Below are 19,594 nucleotides of genomic sequence, written 5' to 3'. Positions count from 1 at the left end.
TATATATATGTGTATATATATATATATATATATATATATATATATATATATATATATATATATATATATATATATATATATATATATATGTGTATATATATATGTGTATGAATGAAACCTACTAATGTTTGACCTGATGACCCCTGTGCCCAGGCCATGAGCTGCGCGAATGAGGTGGTGTCCTACGAGATTGTGCTGTCAATTACGCGACTCATCAAGAAGTACGGCCGAGAGCTGCTCGTCGTGACGTGGGACATCCTGCTGTCCATCATAGAGAGACTCCTGCAGCAGATACAGGTACACACACACACACACTCACACACTCACAGACACAGCCGCACACACGCAGACACAGACACACACACAGAGATGTTTTATGGGTGTTTATCTCCTGACGCTCTTCATATATGTGGTGTGTGCAGACGATGGGCAGCCCTGACCTAAAGGTGATCGTTTATGAGTTACTGAGCACCGTCGAGGAGCTGTATGAGCAGAAAGACTTCCATGGATCCTCGCAGAGATTCTTCAGCTTGGTGGAGAAGTGCGCCGATAAACGTCCCGTGAGTTTCACGCTCTCTCTGTCCATCCGTCCTCTTCTGAAGCTGTCTGGTTTGATTCACCCTTGAATGTATTCATTTATTTAAATGTCATATTAAACGTTTCATTAAAATGTATTATTATATTTAAATTAAGGATGATATTCAGACGGACTAAATTTGTTATTAAATTTATTTAATTTAAATGATATATACATTTATTATTAAAATTAAATGTACATTTAAGGAGGATATTCAGAAATGTATTATTAAATTTCATGAAAGTATAAATTATTTAAATTGAATAATACATTTAAATATAAGTATGAATTTGTTTAAATTTATTATTAAAAGTAAGTTTAGTATAGATTAAGGAGGATGTTCAGATTAACTAAATTTATTAAATTGAAAAAGTTCAAATGTGTTCAAATTAAAATCTAATTAAAATATACATTTAAATTAATTAAAATTAAAGGATAAATTAAGGCGTATATTCAGATTGATTAAATTTAAGTTACAATATATTACATTTAAATGAAGTATTTCTTTTAATTCATTAAAATTAAGTATAAATTAAAGAGGATATTCAGACTGAATTTATTTAATTGAAAGAAAGTGTAAATGTATTTAAAAATATTGCTAAATTTAATATAAATTAAAATATATTATTTCATTCTAATGAAGTATGGATTTATTTAAATGTATAATTACAATTAAATTATGTATAAATGAAGGAGGATATTATCATTGACCAAATGTATTATTCAGTGTAAAGGAAGAATATATGAAGAGTTAATTTGCAAAAAATGTTTTTTCAAAAATCATGTTTTTTCATTGTGCATTACAATTAATCTCAATCAAATTGCAGTTGGGTTATTTTGATTAGGTTAAAAAATAACTAACAAATACAGCTAACTAGCACAATAAAACATGATAACATAAAAAACATTATTTTTGAGAATAAAAGTATTTAAAGGAATTGCATTATTTTGGTTTGATGGGCTGCTGTTGAATCTGTCCTGTAGGATGCGTCTGTGCTGACGCTGATTTCCTACAGAGCTCAGTCCATTCAGCCGGCCAAAGACGGGTGGCTGCAGAACCTGCTTAAACTCATGGAGAAGTTCTTCAGGTCTGGATCATTCATCATATTCACTAAAGTCCCGTTTTAAACGAATCCTAGGAATAATACACACTCTGTCTCTCTCTGTCTCTCTCTGTCTCTCTCTGTCTCTCTCTGTCTCTCTCTCTCTCTCTCTCTCTCTCTCTCTCTCTCTCTCTCTCTCTCTCTCTCTCTCCTCTCTCTCCTCTCTCTCCTCTCTCTCCTCTCTCTGTGTGTGTGTGTGTGTGTCAGGAATGAGAGCCGTACTGTCATCAGGATCAAGGTTCTGCACATCCTGTCCTTCGTGCTCAGCACAAACCGACAGCTCTATGAAGTCAGTTCTAAACCAGTCATGCCTTTCCTTGTGTTCATGAGGTGGCTGTGGTTTTTCTTGATTGTCTGTGTTCTCTGGGACCAGGAGGAGCTGATCGAGGTGGTGGTGATTCCTCAGCTGGGTCAGATCGCTGAAGATCGAGATCTGTCCGTCAGGAAACAGGCCACGCAGCTGCTGGTGGATCTCGCCGAGGGCTGCAGCACCCATCACTTCAGCAGCCTGCTCGACATCATCGAGAAGGTAGCGCTGCGCCCTCATGATGTCACTAACGCAAGCACAGGCATTCCATTTTCCTCCCGTTTAAAATTCAAAAAATTTAATTTTTCATGCGAAAGGGAATCTAGATTTCCACCATTTCTGCAGGTCATTTTAATAGCCCTGAATATAAATGTGATGACTATAATATAATTTAATTTGATTTAAAAAAAATTACATTTAGTCATTTAACAGATGCTTTTATCCAAAGCGACTTACAAATGAGTCAACAAAAGAGCAATGATATGCAAGTGCTATAACAAGTCTCAGTTATCTTAACGCAGTACATGTAGCAAGGTTTTTTTAGATTATATAATAAATAAAAAGAAAACGGATAGAATAGAGAAGCTAGTTAGTTTTTTTTTTTTTAAGAAAACAAGCGATTAATAAATGAATAGTGCAAATCTAAAAGGGGCAAGTTTTAAGAATAGAATTGAAGGTTTGAAAAGCTTTTTTATTCTAATCTAATAAGATATAAATCATTCATTACTTCTTCCATTGGCTGCCTTTTCCACAGAGACAGTCATTAACTGTTTAGCAGAAATAAAATGTTTGCAAATTCAGCAGCCTTTGTATTCAAGAGAACAAAATAGTCACTTTTTGATTTGAAATTTGTGCAAAAGAAAAATGTAAATGGACGTTAAAGCCAATGTGTGTGTTTTTTTTTTTAATGCGATAAATGAGTTTACACTTATTTAATGTATTATCAGATTTAAATTAAGAATAGATTTATTTAATTTACTATTAAATATAATTATTGATTTATTGAAATGTAATATTACCTTCAAAATTAAGCATAGTTTAATTGGGATGTATTACATTTAAATTAAGTATAGATTACTATTAAATGTGAATCAAATATAGATTTATTTAAACGTATTATTGAGTTGAATACAATTATTTATATATAATTAAGAAGTATTCAAATGTAATATTTAATTAAATGAAATGTGTATTTTTTAATATATTAATAAAGTAGGGATTTATTAGTAGTTTAAATGTGATTCCATCATAGTTTATGCCCAAATAAAACTGATCAACCTAAGTTGAGCGTATACATCTTTTCATTCACATTTAGAACATTTCTTTAACATTTTGGTGAATTTTCTTTTTTTTTTTTGTAAAATCCCCAAACAAGTGGACGAGACCTGATTTGTGTTTGTGAAACTCTCCTGTGCTCCTGTAGGTGGCTAGTCGTCCGTTAACCTGCTCTGTGGAGGGAGAGAGAGAGCTGTCTGTGGAGTCACCCATGGAGGACGTCCGGACCGCCATACTGGGACTGCTGGACATCCTACAGGTACTGCAGCACCTCTTCTGATCAGGGCACTCATGATCGCTCTCTGTAGCAGCTGCAGTGATGGTGTGTCTGTTTCCAGAGTAAACTGTACAGTCTGCCGGCCAGTCATGCCAGTCGAGTGTACGAGCTGCTGATTTCTCATCTGCAGCTTCACTACAAGAACAAATACTACAGTGCCATCGGGAGCTCCATACGCCTCAAGGTCAGGCTTGACTCCAGTTAGTCAGCAACATCAAATACTCAGAATACCTTAGTGACCTTTTCAAATCACCTCGACTTCAGAAAAGCTAACGATGTTGTTTTCCCTCTTTGCTTGTGTGTCAGGTCTTTGATTTCTTACTGATGATGAGGGCCGACTCTCTTCATCGTCTGGGTGTCCCCAATAAAGACGGAGTCCTGAGATTCAGTCCATACTGTCACTGTGACGTCGGGTAAGAACACAAGCATGTTTTTGCACACACGCTTATTAAGGTGGATGTTAAAGGATATCAAATTTAAAATATAAATGTAAATATTGAAAAAAATTTGATTAAAATGTTTTATTAAATAAAGTGTGAATTGATTTACATTTATTATCAATATTAATTTGAGTATTGTTAACGACGGTATTTAGATTGACTGACTAAATGTACTATTAAATTTATATTGAACTAAAATGTCCTATTAAATTGAAAAGAAGTATCAATGTATGTAAATGTATTATTAAATTAAAATTAAAAGTATACATTTATTACATTTATTTTTTTCAAAATAAGATTTAAATTAAAATGTATCATTACATTTTAAAAAGTATAAATGTGTTTACATTATTTAAATTAAAGTAAACATTTAAATTTATTATTAAAATGACTAATATTAAAACTATAAATTAAGGAGAATATTCAGATTGACTGAACTTATTACATTTAAATAAAATATAAATTAATTTAATTTATTTTTAAAATTTAATTAAAATGTATTACATTTAAATGAAGTATTAATTGAATTCCATGTATTATTAATATTAAAGTAAGCCGGATATTCAGATGATAATAATAAGTTTATTATAAAACATAAAGAATGTATAAATATAAATGTATTTTTAAATTAAATTAACATGTATTATTACATTTAAATGTATACATTTATTTACATTTGTTTTCAAATATAAATTAAGTATAAATAATTAAGGAGAACATTCAGACTGACTAAATCTCAGATGTCTGGTTTTCAGGGATTCGGAGAAGAGAGGTACTGATAAGAAGCCAACAGGAACTGTGTCGCCGCCGACAGGAAGTCCCACACCAGCGGCTCCGCCCTCCTCCATTCGCACTGCCTGTCTCCCCTACAGCCTGGCCTTCGGCGTGCTGCTACAGTGCCTCAAGATGGTACACAAACACACACATAGCTCACATCCTCTTCCCTTGAGAATGATTGATGATGCCATAGTATGTTCATGGTGTCATGGTGCTGTATTTATGTACCATGATTTTAACACTGTGCCCTGTGCTTTTGGATTCCTGGAACATACCGTTTAAATGCAACACAATCAGAATATAACTACCGCGGTATGAAAGGTAAAACATCAGCTCTTTGTTTGATTTGCAGGAGACTGACTGGAAGGTTCTGAAGCTGGTTCTGGATAAAATGTCCTGCACCATCCAGTACAAAGTACTGATCCTGACCTCACCCTGCAACATCGATCATCTGTGCTCCACTCTCTGCTCCATGGTAACACACACACACACACTTACTTAAAGTGGTGGCCAAAATGATTAGAACACAAGTATTTTCAGCAGCTAAAAAATGGTTTGAAGTCAGTAATTTCTATCTTTTGCTGTAGTGTGCGAGTAGGAAATATGTTTACATTTCCAAACATCCATTTTGTCATTAATTGTAATAATCCAGTGAGATTTTTGTCAAGAAACAGAAACGGAACAAACTGAGACAGACTAAATCCAGAAGAACTGTGGCAACGTCTCCAAGATGCTTCAAGAAACCTTCCTGCAAAGCTATGCGCAAAAGCTGCTTTAAACGCGAAGGATGCTCACACCAAATTGATAAAGAAAATCTATTTCTGACATTATTTTTGACCTAAAACTTTAAACCGTACTGTAGCTTTGCAGGAAGGTTTCTTGAAGCAACTTGGAGATGATGCCACAGTTCTTCTGGATTTAGTCTGTCTCAGTTTCTTCATGTGATTCCAGACAGACTGGATGATGATGATCAGATCAGATCTCTGTGTGGAGCACTGGCTGTTGTCAAACAAAACTCTCACTGGATTATTACAATTAATGTCAAAATGTATGTTTGGAAATTTAAACTGACAAGATAGATAGAAAAGATTTAAAACCATTTTTTTAATCTGGTGAAAATACTAGTGTTCTAATCATTTTGGCCACCACTTTACAACACAGTAACTCTGTATGGAAGCGAGGTAATTTGGGAGTGTGTGTGTGTGTGTGTGCAGGTGACGGACCGTCTGATATCGGAGCGGTTGAAGAAAACTCCTGATGGATTCTCCATCACTGATGTTCAGCTCGCTGTGGTTCCTGTTCTAACCGCCCTCTCCTCCTACCACAGCTACCTAGAGCAGTCCCGACAGGTACACTTACACATCTACCCCGCTATACAGATGAGAGCAGAACAGAAATATTATTATTTTTTTAGTTTTGTCAGTTTGTCAGATTTTATCAATTTTAACTAGGGCTGTGTTAGTTACCCTAGTGATTTCGACAGCATCATAGGCACACTCTGAAGGCTGTTTGAAATAATAAGCAGCAAAACTGTGTTACCTTGTAAGTTACCTTAAGTATGAATTTATGTAGGTGTATTACATTTAAAGTGAATATACAATTATTGCACTTAAATTAAATATAAATGGATTGAAATGTGTTATTTACAATAAACTAAATTATATAAATGATTATTAAATTTAAATTAAATATAAATTTATTTAAATGTGTACATACTTTAATACGTTTATGTAAATATTTAAATCAAATAAGTTTAATTTAAATTTATTACATTTAATTGAAGTGTATTATTAAATTGAAATTAAGTATACAATTATGTACATGTATTATTATACTTAAAGTAGTATACATTTAATAAATGCATTTGAATTAAATTAAAAACATTTATAAATGTATTTACATTTTAATTAAATTTATATTATTTACATTTATTAAGTTTAAATTAAATAGTAATTTATTGTTACATTTAAAGTAAGCACACATATATTTAAATGTATAATATATAATTATAATTTAAATTAAATGTTTATTTAAACATTAAATTTCAATTAAGCAATCATTTACTTGAATGTATTATTAAACTAAATAAAACATTAAAGTGTGTTATTAAATGTAACAAGATTATATTTACTTAAATTTATTCTTACACTTTAATTAATTAATGAATCAGTCGGCAGCAGATCTAATCTCTGGAGTGACCGATCTGTAGGTGATAGCAGCCAATCATCGGATGCGCATATAGGGATGTATTGGATAAATGTGTTGATAGCACAGTTTCCTCACCTGCTTTCTCAGAGGGAGCTGGTCCATTGTTTGGAGAAAGGCCTGATTTACCGCTGTGCTAAGCAGTGTGTGGTGGCTCTGACCATGTGCACCGTTGAGATGCCCGACATCATGATCAAGCTCCTGCCCGCCCTCATTGTCAAGCTCACGCACATCTCAGCAACTGTGGCCATGGCCTCGCCCATGCTGGAGTTCCTGTCCAGTGAGTGCAAGCCTTCAGTCGCTTTCCCCGCCCATTCTCACATTCTGACCAATCAGAGGCGCCCTACTCACTCTGACCAATCAGAATATAGCATGCATTGTACATGTAGGATGCAAAACACACCTGTGGATCACATACAGCTCTGATGCTTTTTGTCTCCTCTCTCTCTCTCAGCATTAGTGCGGCTCCCACATCTGTATGCTAACTTTGTAGCCGAGCAGTACGTCAGTGTGTTTGCCATATCGCTGCCGTACACCAACCCCTCAAAGTGAGTAAGCTCACACACACACCTATGAACTCACACATACAGAACATGTAGCCAACATTTGCCTTCATCAGCTATTTGACTACTTGATGTTCATTTATAATGTTACAAGAGATTTCTGTTTCAAATACTCATTAACTTTTTAGTTCATCAAAGAATTCTTCAAAGAGTTTCCACAAAAATATGAAGCAGAGCAGCACAGCTGTTTTCAACATTGATAATAATCAGAAATGTTTCCCTAAACAGCAAATCATCATAGTGATTTCTGAAGGATCATGTGACTCTGAAGACTGGAGTAATGATGCAGAAAACTCTGAATTAGTTACATTTGAACATATATTCACATGGTTATTTTAAACTGTAATAATATTTCACAATATTCCTGATTTTACTGTATTTTGTAATCAAATAAATGAGCTGAATGATCTTAAATGGTGTGTTTTCTTGTTTTTCCTTCATTCTCTGTAGGTTTAATCAGTACATCGTGTCTCTCGCACATCATGTGATCGCCATGTGGTTCATACGCTGCAGACTGCCTTTCAGGAAAGACTTTGTTCAGTACATCACCAAGGTGGGTGATGGGATTGTCGGGCTCATGTGTTTACGGATCGATCTGTTGGTCTTGAGCTGAAGTGTGTTTTTTGTGTGATTAGGGTCTCCGTTCAAACGCTCTTCTGCCGTTCGATGACTCTCACGAGCAGAGCAGCTTCAGAGCGCGCAGCACCAGCCTGAACGAGAGGCCCAAGAGGTACACACACACACACACACACACACACTCAGGGCCGGATCACAGTTTGTCTCATGTCAGGTTTTGCCGTGGGAAGGACTCAAAGCATGATTGTCATTCAGGCGCCTCATTGGTTCATTTTTTTTTATGGTAGTGTCGTGATTTCTGGCTTTGTGTGTCTGGTTTACGCCAGAACGGTTTTCACTTCCACTCACGGATGCTAGTTTGTGGGACGTCTCATCTTTCTCTCTGTCTTTTCTTATCGGTCTCATTTCTTTCTCTGTGTCTCCCTTTCTCTCCTCATCTCCTCATCTGGCTCTGCACTGACTGTTTCTCAAAGGCAGACTGTCTGTCACATCAAAACCCATTAACACATTCATTTATGAAAGAGTGTTTCTTCAGCTACGGCCACTTTAGTGCCCAGGGACTGATTTTTGTTCAGACTAATAGATTTAGACTTATCCTTTTTTGCTATATGAAGGTCACATTAAAACTGGTGATTTTTATTTATTTATTTATTTTTAGCAAGACAGTTTTGATTTTTTTTCAAATGGCTTTTATGTTTTTAATAAAAAAAAAAAAATGCATGTTTGAAACTATGATGAAGTCTAATTAAAGAGGATATTGGTCATTAGTCGTTATGTTAACATTTATATTAGTGTGTGTATTTATTTATTTTGTGAAAGCTATGGATTTAGCAAAACGCAGAATATTTATAAATGTATTTTAATATATTTTAAAACATTGTTTGGTGCATTTTCGATCATTTCTAATAGGTTTTTTGGTCATTTTATTCCAGAATATAATAATTTCCACCACAGAATGATGATTAACTATGATTTAAGATGTGATGGAAATGACGCAGACGAAAGCAGTGTGTTCATCCACTGTTCAAAATTAGGATTGACTGTTAAAACACTGTTAAAAATGTGTGTTAATGGAGTTAAATTTCTAAAAGGACTAAAAATGCCCCTTGTTGAAGAAACACCTGAATACAAACAGTACACGCATCTCTAAAACTTGTTGATATTTAATAACGAGCCCATCCTGTAATAGTCAAAATAATTCATATGACATCTCTAACAAAGGGACCAATAGACTACAGCTTAAGAGTCCTGCCTACTAACATCTGGATTTGAACTGAAGCGAGTCTTTTCGTTTCTATTCCTTTTTATTTTCCATTCATTTCTACTTCATTCATTCTCTCTTCACTTTCTCGATTTCACTCAGGAAATCTCCATAGTAACGACTTGAGCCCCGTTCACACTAAGCATGATAACTATAAAGATAACGATATTTGCGTCCACACCAGCGAACGATATCGTCTGCCGCTTTAAATTCTCGAGCACATTATAGCAGGATGGATTCTGATTGGCTGTTAGTGTTTTTATCGTTCATCAGCTGGAAAAAAATCATTCTGGAAGTGATTTCAACGATATTGTTTCTCTGTGCCTTTATCGTTATAGTTGTGGTGTGGACGCTGCTATTCTTTAATACGGAGAACAATTTTTAGAACTATATCTTTATGGTTATTGTGCTTGGTGTGAACGGGGCTTTACTAAACCGTTTTAACCAGCACACCTGATACAACAAATAATGCATTGCAATCATTGTAACAAGAATGTTTTTCCAGGCATATCACTAATACAGTCCATGATCAGTTATGTCCAGAGTCACAAAACCATCTCTACTAATCTCATTGTCCTGATACTGATTTCAGGTTCTTTTGTGTTCTTTTGTAAGTCTCGTGTCTTGTCTTGTCATCGAGGCTGGAGCTTTGAATGAAAAGCCTGAAAAAGAGAAAGATCAAGCATTTACAAGCACAAGAATATTAATATATTTATGAAAATTTAGGCATACAAATCAGATTTATACTCTCTATACTCTATATGTTTTGCTAATTACATTAATGAGTAGATAAATTACTATATTATTTAAATGATTGCTGTTTCAGAATTCACTGACTATGCAAGTACTGGGGTTCACACTTGGTTTCCCTAGAAAACCAACCTCTAAAATGATGTGCATATTTATATTTTGAACTCTTTTTGTGCTATTTCTTCTAGTTTGTCAGGCCTCACATTATCTGTTCCATTTTCTAGTTTCACTCCATCCGGTCATTTATTTGTGTTATGTTTGCTGTATTAAATCACACACACATACACATCATCATATCACTGTTTTCCTATTGCTATTAATTTCCAGTATAATGATCATAGCAGTGTCTGAATGCTTTTTTCTTCCCTGTACCAGTATGTTTGTGCTCTCTGAGTTTTTCATTTATTTTCTCCTCTTTCATTCCTTTCGTAGAATGCTGACAGTATATTGCTTACTTTATGCCTTAAGTGTCTGTTGATCTTTATGCTGTTTCTCCTTCCAGTTTTCTGTTTACTCCTTTTGTTTTCTTTTAGTTTTTTGAGTGTCATCCCTGTTTTCTGGTTCTCAGTGTGCACTGCTGACCAAGTTACTTTGTTTTCCTTTCACTTCCTTATTTGACCCCTTCCCCCTCCTCTGATTGGGCCATGCGTGGTGGGCGTGGTTTTGGGGGGGTGCCGACACCTCGGATTCGTCACCTGTGATTGGTCGCTGGCCCCTTTCGTGACACTCCACAACCAATCGCACTCCCCCATCCACCCATGCCGACGTGGTTAAAATGTTCCAAATTCCCCCCAACCCTCCCTGGTCACGACGTTATGCTGACGCACACCTGACCTCGTTTGCCCTCGGGGCAGTTTGCGGACGACCAAAGTGGCGAAGCAAGGCCCCAGCGCAAACTCTCCCGTTAAAGACCTGAAAGATCTGTCGGCCATGGACGCCTTCCGCTCCCGAAGCATCAGTGTGTCCGAGCATGCGGTGCGCAGGTAGAGCATTTTTGGTCACCTCAAAACTCAACAACCGATTGATATCCCTGCTTTTCCTTTTCTGTATGCAGGGACGGTGGGTGGGGCTTGGGCATTCGGGGGCGGGGCGTTGTCTTGGCGATGCGGGGTGGGCGTGGACATCTGGTTTGGGCTAATTCTGATTGGGCAGGAAAGGGTGCATGCTGGAGGAGGATTTTGTCATTTTCTTTCGTTTCATTGATGGTAATGTTGACTGCATGCGCTGAGCCTTGCAAGCATCTGTTTTGATTTCAGCCTAACCCTGTTTTGTATTTGTTTTTGCCATGCTTATTGTGTCGTTTGTGATGGTGGTTTTTCTTTACGCAAGCAAAAGGCCGTGCTACTGAGCCCCTAAAGGGACATGGTGATGGAAAATTTTGTTCACCCGCAAAAGATTTGCATTCCCTCAAGAAACTTTGCGTTCACTTGCAAAACTTTTGCATTCACTCAAGAAACATGGTGTTAAATGTCAATGGTTGTGCGTTCTCGCAAAACATTTATATTCTCTCACAAAAACCCAGCATTCCCCAGGAAACTTTTACATTCTCTTATAACAATTGTTGCGTTATCTAAAAAAAATAGTTTGCTTGTAAAATGTTTGCGATGAAAATTCAGGTGGTAGGAAAGACAATATTTCAGTGACTTTTTTTGTTGAAGTTTCTTGTTGGAAGTTTATTTTGCAAGAGAAACTTTGCGTCCGCTTGCAAAACTTTTCCATTCTCTGGTAAATAACTTTTGTGCTACCTTTTTTTTTTTTTTGCATGTGCATTTAATCGTAAAAAATATATGATATGAGGTGAGAGGATAAATGATATTTCGATGCTTTTGCAAGCTAACCCAAAGTTTCTGTGGAACACAATACTTTTGCGAGAGAAACATTGCATTCACACACACAGCTTTCTCTCACAAATGTTTGCGATCCTCAGAGAAACTTTATATTTCAAGAATATTTCAATGCTTTTGCATTCTCTTGCAAAACTTTTACGTTCTCTTCCAAAACATGTGTTCCTCTGAAAAAGGAAAAAAAAAGCACATGCATAGAAAAATAGTTTTCCCATCCCATTTTTTTCCATCTCCGTGTCCCTTTAGGGGCTCCGTACTGCACACAGGAAGCATGTGCAATTGAAAGTATGCGTTTACACATTCAAGCGACTATCTTCTCTGTATTGGTTGTTTGTGGAATGAGATGGACGGCAGTAATTCAGCTCCCAAACACTAGGGGGGCACACTCCACTTGCCCAGCCTGCTGCCTGTCTGAGCCTGTTTTAACCTTCACTTATTCACATCATATTCACACACTCTTTACACATGATCCAGGTACAGTATCCATCCATCTTTTTCATACTGCCTTTTGAATCATAAACAAAAAGTCGCACAATAATACGCTGCAAACACTCTGAAAATATTTCACTGACGCCCTCTTCAAATGCTGTTTGTTTTCTACCCAATAAAAAGGTTTCTTAGCATTTTGTCAGAGCTGATGTCATTTCAAACCCATATGAATTTATTTCTTGTGTAAAACACCATTGCGCTTTTTCCATACAGCAAAATACAATGTTGTTTTCCCCTCACAGCTTTGTTTTGTTTGCATAAATATGAAGTCTAAGTTCTCCTGAACTCATTAACAAACTGCAGTGTTGTTTGTAACCACCAGATAGCAGCATAGCATCAGATGAGATTTACAGCTGCATCCTGGCAGAGGGAGACATTTCCAGTAATATTTTCCCTCAAACGTCTGTGTTTTAATAACCCAGTGCATCTAATTACCATAAAACCTATTAATCAGTTCAGCGCCTCCAAGTTACAGGATGTTAATGAATAGAGCGTCCACTATTAGCAAGCACAGGGACTTCATACGGCATATTTTTTTATGATCTAGTTTGTCTGCAAATTACCCTGCCATCGGTTTACTAATTGCCTAAAGTATTTCTGTGCCAAGGGCTTTTGTTTGGATAATTTAAAGGTTGCTCGATATGATATAATGGCATTTTTGGTGACACACAAGCAAATGAATCATGCCGAACTTGATTTAAATCCCAAGCAGTTTGACTTTTCCTGTGTCAAATGAAAATGTACGGCTTGGGTTTTTTAGTGTTTTCGAAACTCATTAAAAAGTGAACGTATTAATTGCTCAGCTGCTATCCAGTGAAGATTTGTACTGCAGTCAATATTCCACGCATTCATATTCAGCTCTGTCGTCGTTTAATGCATCAATAGAGTAAAATTGCATTGACAAACCGCATCATTTATTATTCCACAGACATCAGCAATCATCCGACTGCAGCTAATAGAGATGATTGAGGGCTTGATGTGCACGTGAAGAGCTGGCGAACAGTGAAATGTTTTCTGTGTGACAGCAGTCAAAAGATGTTTATGTTGGAAATTGTGCCTTTTGAAAAACATCAACTGGTTTAGATGATATCATAATTTTCATACAAGGGTTTGGTTTTATGGTCAGCTGTACTAGACGCCCAGGATTCAGAGACTATATGGACATTTTATGTGGCTTGAAAAATATAACATTCTAGGTTTGATTTTAATATTTGAAATTTTATGCACTTACTGTGCAAACAGTTATGCAGAAGCATTAAGGTTGAGACTGAAGAATTGCTGAGTGATTAAATGTAAAGACACAAACTGGGACTTCCTGTGTGTGTGTGTGTGTTTGTGCTCGATGACCCTGTTGACGGACGCTCGAGTGATTGGGTTTGGTGTGGTGGTTAAAGCTCAGGTTGTTGGATTGATTCCGGTGAGGAAAAGTCAGCTGTGCCCTTGAGCGAAGCAGCTAAAGGAACGCTCCAGAATTGGCTCATCTCTATCGACAGCATTTGTCTGTTACTACAGAAAATAACTTCGATCCTTCAATCAGGTGGTGCACTCTAAAAATGCTGGGTAAATATTGGACCGAAAACATGCAGGGTTATTTTGACCCAGCTGGTTGAGTTAAACGTTTTTACCCATGCTGGGTTGTTTAATATATTAATTATTATATTGCTGGCTTTAAATGGGCTGTAAATTTAAAAATCACACAGAATTACCATAGGCAACATTAATAATCAAAAGATGAACATTTATTATTAAGCAAGAACACTCATGGACAAAATACAGGACAAATTTAATTTATTTGGGTGAATACAGCGTGGTTTACAATATTACACGCATTTAAACTCGTTTAACAAGCATTTTAGGAATAAAAAAGGCAAATAAAAGTAGCATTTTAATTTAAGTGTGTTCAACCAACAAGCTGTTTGGGTAAAAAAAAAAAAATAACCCAGCACCTGAGTAAAAATATTCAAAATAACAATAATATATAAAACAATAATAAAATAAAATAAAATAAAACAATAATACAATTACCAATAATAAATAAAACAATAATAAAATTACCCAACAGGATGAACCCAGCAAAAAAAAAAAACAGCATTTTTTTTTTTTTAGTGTAATATTCTCTAATAAAAAACAATATCAAATAGCACATATTTAAAGGTCATTTACAAATGACATTCACATTTTAAGGCAATTTAACTTAAATTTAACTTTTTTTTTTTTTTAAGGCAATTTTCACAGTTACTGTAGTGCAATACAATATGTAAATACACTCTAAAAAATGCTGGGTTAAATACAACCCAGTGCTGGTAAATATTGGACAGAACACATGCTGAGTTGTTGTCAACCAACACTTGGGTTAAATGTTTAACCCAACCTTCTGGGCTGTAACCCAACCGCTGGGTTTGTCCATATTTTACCCAGTGCTGGGTTTGTATTTTTAGTGTAGAGTTGATTTTATTTTTGAAATTTACTTGTATAAAAAAATAAAAATGAAGTAAACAAACTAAAACAATAACACAATTAAAGGTGTATGCATAAGTAAAAATGATAATTTATAATGTAAAATATAGTTAATAGAAAAATCTAATTCAGTGCAAATTAAGGTAAATACAAAATAAATTAAGTATTACTATAGAATGTTTTGAGTAGGATAGTGGAGTGACAGGAAAGTACAGGGAGAGAAAGAGGCCGTACTCGAACCTTTGAACCCCCGAAAACACATTTCTTTGCAAACTGAAATAATGTGTTTTTGTATCAGTGTCATTGCTTGAAGACAGAATATAGTTTTTATTGTGATAGCTGTTGCGTTGGTTTGTGAAGCATCAGATGATGCGGGTCGAACTGACTCTTTGGAGTAGATGCTTCTTTTTTTCGTCTGTGTGTTTGTCGTCTCTAACGCCCACACATGCTCATATCATCCACATTCTTCCCTCGTTCCCCACTGAGATGAAATGAAAATGGCCTTTGTTGATTGCATGCTCATGCGTAGCTCATTTGGGCTTTTTCATACCTCGCAGTGCCAGATGTGTAATTGTCATCACGATTCAGAGTGGTTGCTAATGTGTTGCTAGGTGTGATGAGGTTGATAAGGTAAGATAATGTAGATGGGTTTTTAATGCATTTGCTTTGATATTCCTGGTGTGTTCTGGGTATTTATTAGCATGTTTCTACTGAATGTTCTGATTGGTTGCTAGGGTGTATTTTTGCGAACAATTATTTTTATTTAAAGGCAAACACATGAAGAAAAAAAAAAAAAAACATACAGTGATACAAAAACTACACCTCAAAAAGAAGAAACAAAACGACTCAAAAATGAAAAATAAAAGTAAAATAAAATATGTACAGAGTGTACCCTGTGGACATAAACTACAATTTGGGAAAGGCGATAAATGCACACAGAAGCGCCCCAAACGGGACAAAGTCCATGCAGCAATTTCAAATGGATCATCCGATGATCTGGGCTCTTCGAGGATGATGTGATTGTCTCCCAAATCTGATCAGAAAACAAAGTTTGTAAGTCACCACTGATATCCTTAGACCAGATAGTTGTTATGGACAATGGTCTGCATGATTGTTCGAGGAGAAAAGAGCAACAACTGAAGCAGAAACAACAGAATGATCAGTTAGGATCAGGGAATTACTTTTCCCAAAGGATGTACAAGCGCTTCTGTCAGAATTATCACCATTTCTGTCTAAAATGGAAATATTTAAATTTCTTCAAACAGTTATCAAAACCCCTTTTAGTTTTATTGTCAGTCGCAGCAAAAGAGACCACCTCGTAATATTTATTATTGCATCTATGGACATCATCCTTCCACAAATGAGCTTTCTGGATCAAAGCAATGTCAACCTTTTTCCGTCGCAGTGGTTGTAAAAAACTTGCACGTTTATAGGGGCCGTTTAAACCATTGACATTACAACTTATGTTAATTTCAGTCATTACTATCAAACAAATAAGTGAACTGAACAAATGAGAGCAAGTTATACCACTGCAAATGAATTAACTCAAGTCTGCCTTTAAAAACCCATGAACATAAAGAAAACCCACCCCATAAAACTTTTACAGACTGGGGTGAAAACCCAGGCTGCCGCCCTCCCCTGTCTTAATCAGTGACCGTAACATGACGGCCAGTACCATTCAGAACACTGCCATTAGCATTCAATTCCTTCCGTAATGTACTGAAGGAGCTCCGCTTCTTTGCCGTCGTGGGAGAGAAGTCGGGGAAGAATCTCAACATCGCACCGTCACCTGCTTTTACAGGACCACCGCGGCGACTTGGACCATTGTAGCGTAACAGTTTGAAGAGAAACACTCGCGGTTTGGAGTGATCCGTTGAAGCTTTAGAGTAAACTCGATGCACCCGTTCGATCTCTATATCTCGGCCCACAAGTGATGGGATCCAGATCGGTAACAACCGTTTCAGAAAGCCAATCGGGTCATCCTTCTCGGCCCCTTCAGGTAGTCCCAGCAGGTGGTGGTTTTGTAACGCTGCATTAACGGCGCATATTCTATCAGAGACGACAAGAGACAAATCTACTTCAACGTGCTGATAACAGTATAAATGAATAGACCTGTTTTAAAGACCCCTTCCATAACCCCATCCCCCCCACTGGTCCGCAAGATTTATGACGAAAAAAAGTGTAAAAAGTGTTTTTGGGTGTAAAAAATGTTGGAGACCCCTGCTTTAGAGCATATATTCTGGATTGTAGTCATGTGAGAGGCGAATTCTGTGCACATTGCTGCTAATTCAGCCTTCAAAATGTAATCAAATCGCTTTATAGTGACCGCTATATTGTCTTCCGTGTCTCGGCCCGCCGCGGCCGCTGGTTTTATTTTCTTCTTAATTGGCGAGGATGATGGTGAAAGATAAGCGAGTTTAGGACTGTGTGACATCTCCAGACCAAGGACAAATGAAAAAACTACCCCAAATGTGAGAAAAGAAGACGAACAACAGTAAAAGACTGTTATATACATGGAGCTCAGCTCATCTTGGCTCATGAAAGCGTCCATTGCTAGGGTGTATTTGATGGTTGCAAAGGCGCTGGCGCGCGCTGTAGCCCTTGTAATTTCAAATCAAAGCACGGAAGAAACGATGTGCATGCAATGTCGTGGTCAGTTAAGTCCTGAAGGCGATTAAAGCTGCCTTAAAACTGTGCATACATGTTATATATGAGTCACATTTAAGAACATGTCTCTGAAAGGGTTTTCAAAACTGTCCTGGAGCAGCCCCGCACTGTCTCCTCATCTAACACACATGATTCAACTCATCAGCTCCTTAATAGAGACTTTAAGACCTGAAGTGGGTCAGAAAAAGGATAGGGGAAAGAGAAAATACGATGCGTGAGATCCGCCTCATGTTCAGCAGTGGCAGCTCTTAAAGAAACAGCACCCAAAATAACCAGCTGCTGTGATGTCTGTTCATCAAAGAACAAAAGAAAAAAGGGGAAATCAATAACTTTTATAGCTTTAAGGATTCATCTAGATTTAATTTACAATTTAGTGTGTGATAACTTTAATTTCTGTATATGTCTACTTGCTGAAGAGCACATGTAGCTAAATTTGACATTTGTTTTAATGGTTCATGTAGAAGTTATTTTATTAAACTCTAATAAATATTAAAAATTGATAGCTCTCAATTATACTCTAATGTTGAATGGCAGTAGTCAATGGTTAAATATTAGGAAAAAAATTATTATTTTATGGAGGCATCAGTAGTATTGGTATTAGTGAGACTGGCCTTCAGTCATAAAAAGAAAAACACAGACGGTATATTTTTAATATACTGTCTTTATGTTGTTGCTACATTAATTTGAAGATTAAATGTGAAATTATTGCAGCATAAAAGTATATTTAAAAAGTTTAATCTTGGGATTAATTGTGATTAATCGGAATTAATTTCAGGAAAAAACATGCGATTAATTAGTTCATTTTTTTTAAAATTGATTGACAGCATATATATATATATATATATATATATATATATATATATATATATATATTAATAATAATAATAATAAATATATATTAGGGGTGTATAATTTAATTTAATATTTTTGAAATCATCATGTGTTTTGTGTATAGGGTTCTGTAAAATGTCATTATCCATCTGGATTTCTCCTCATGCATCTCATCACACATAAGAGGGCATCTGATATTTAAGAACATTTCTTCTCTTTTATCATCCAGCAGGTAAAATGTTGCGTCTGATCATGTAAAGTAAAAACGTCTGCTCAAATAGACACATGATTCCAGCAATCACTGATGTCTGTGTGGGATACTTGAGATTGTGATGTATGGCTGCCATTTACTTATTGCCAGCGCGGTTTGGCACACACACACTCACACTCACACTCGTGCTCAAGGACTGTCGCGTTTCTTGTGTGTGTGTGTGTTGTGTTAATGAGTTGTTCACCTGTGCCTGTTTCTCGGGTCAGAGAGTCAATGTCGCAGTCAGAAGTGCTTTATCTCAGCAGCATTGGCAGCAGTGTGTGTTTATGCGGGTTGGCGTGTGTGTCGTCTTAGTGTATGGAGATGATGTGGGCTCTGCTGATTTCCCCGAGGATGCGGTTGCCGTGGTTACAGAAGGGCAGGATGCTGATGGCTGTCTTAGATTAATGCCATCACTTGGATAATCACACGGCTCTCCACAGGTGTGTGTGTGTGTATGTGGATCGCAAGCTGGCAGCTGAACTTTTCTAGGGGTGTGTGTGTGTGTGTGTGTGTTAAACAGCCATGCTCTCTCCCACTTTCCCTCCTGCTCAAGGTTTGTCAGTCCCAGTTTTGTGTCACTAAAAGAGAAACAAAAAAAGCTTTGACTAAACACAACAGATAAAGGAATCATTCACTCAAAAATTAAAATTCAGTCAAAATTCATTCGTATTCATGCATATTCCAACTAACGCACCACGATTGGTCACAACACAATGGGAGCCAATGGCGTTTGGTGTTATTTGAGAGAGAAAGAAAGCGTTAATGAAGGTTTCAGTCAATAATTATTTAAATGTCTGTGTGTTCCAGTGTTATCTTAGTAGTGTTTATATACTATCATTTTTAGTAATATGCTAAATTTGCTTTTATTTTTATATTTTCAGTTTTCATTTAAATTTTAGTTGAATTTTTAGTAGTTTTATGCACTATAGTTATTTTTGTCAG

At 36.3% G+C, this 19,594-nt stretch overlaps 1 protein-coding gene across 4 annotated transcripts in view; it reads left to right on the top strand.

The window, feature by feature from the left end:
- LOC306872785 (tuberin-like) overlaps window positions 1-19,594 on the top strand; it is a 48,212-nt gene that overhangs the window by 7,417 nt on the left and 21,201 nt on the right. For 2 of the 4 annotated variants that reach the window (XM_079421618.1, XM_079421619.1), the window contains exons 11-26: window positions 154-297; window positions 423-560; window positions 1,562-1,665; window positions 1,888-1,969; window positions 2,054-2,209; window positions 3,411-3,521; window positions 3,601-3,723; window positions 3,846-3,952; window positions 4,735-4,888; window positions 5,109-5,231; window positions 5,971-6,105; window positions 7,052-7,241; window positions 7,416-7,509; window positions 7,975-8,077; window positions 8,160-8,254; window positions 10,966-11,094. In XM_079421618.1, coding sequence (XP_079277744.1) covers window positions 154-297; window positions 423-560; window positions 1,562-1,665; window positions 1,888-1,969; window positions 2,054-2,209; window positions 3,411-3,521; window positions 3,601-3,723; window positions 3,846-3,952; window positions 4,735-4,888; window positions 5,109-5,231; window positions 5,971-6,105; window positions 7,052-7,241; window positions 7,416-7,509; window positions 7,975-8,077; window positions 8,160-8,254; window positions 10,966-11,094 — 1,988 coding nt within the window. The remainder of the gene's footprint in view (window positions 1-153; window positions 298-422; window positions 561-1,561; window positions 1,666-1,887; window positions 1,970-2,053; window positions 2,210-3,410; window positions 3,522-3,600; window positions 3,724-3,845; window positions 3,953-4,734; window positions 4,889-5,108; window positions 5,232-5,970; window positions 6,106-7,051; window positions 7,242-7,415; window positions 7,510-7,974; window positions 8,078-8,159; window positions 8,255-10,965; window positions 11,095-19,594) is intronic. The other 2 variants (XM_079421620.1, XM_079421621.1) reach the window with 1 other exon arrangement.

This window comes from Barbus barbus, assembly GCF_936440315.1.
Source record: "Barbus barbus genome assembly, chromosome: 7".
Classification (NCBI taxonomy): domain Eukaryota; kingdom Metazoa; phylum Chordata; class Actinopteri; order Cypriniformes; family Cyprinidae; genus Barbus; species Barbus barbus.
Note: the sequence above shows the minus strand (reverse complement) of the source record. Positions and strands in the feature narration are given on the sequence as shown.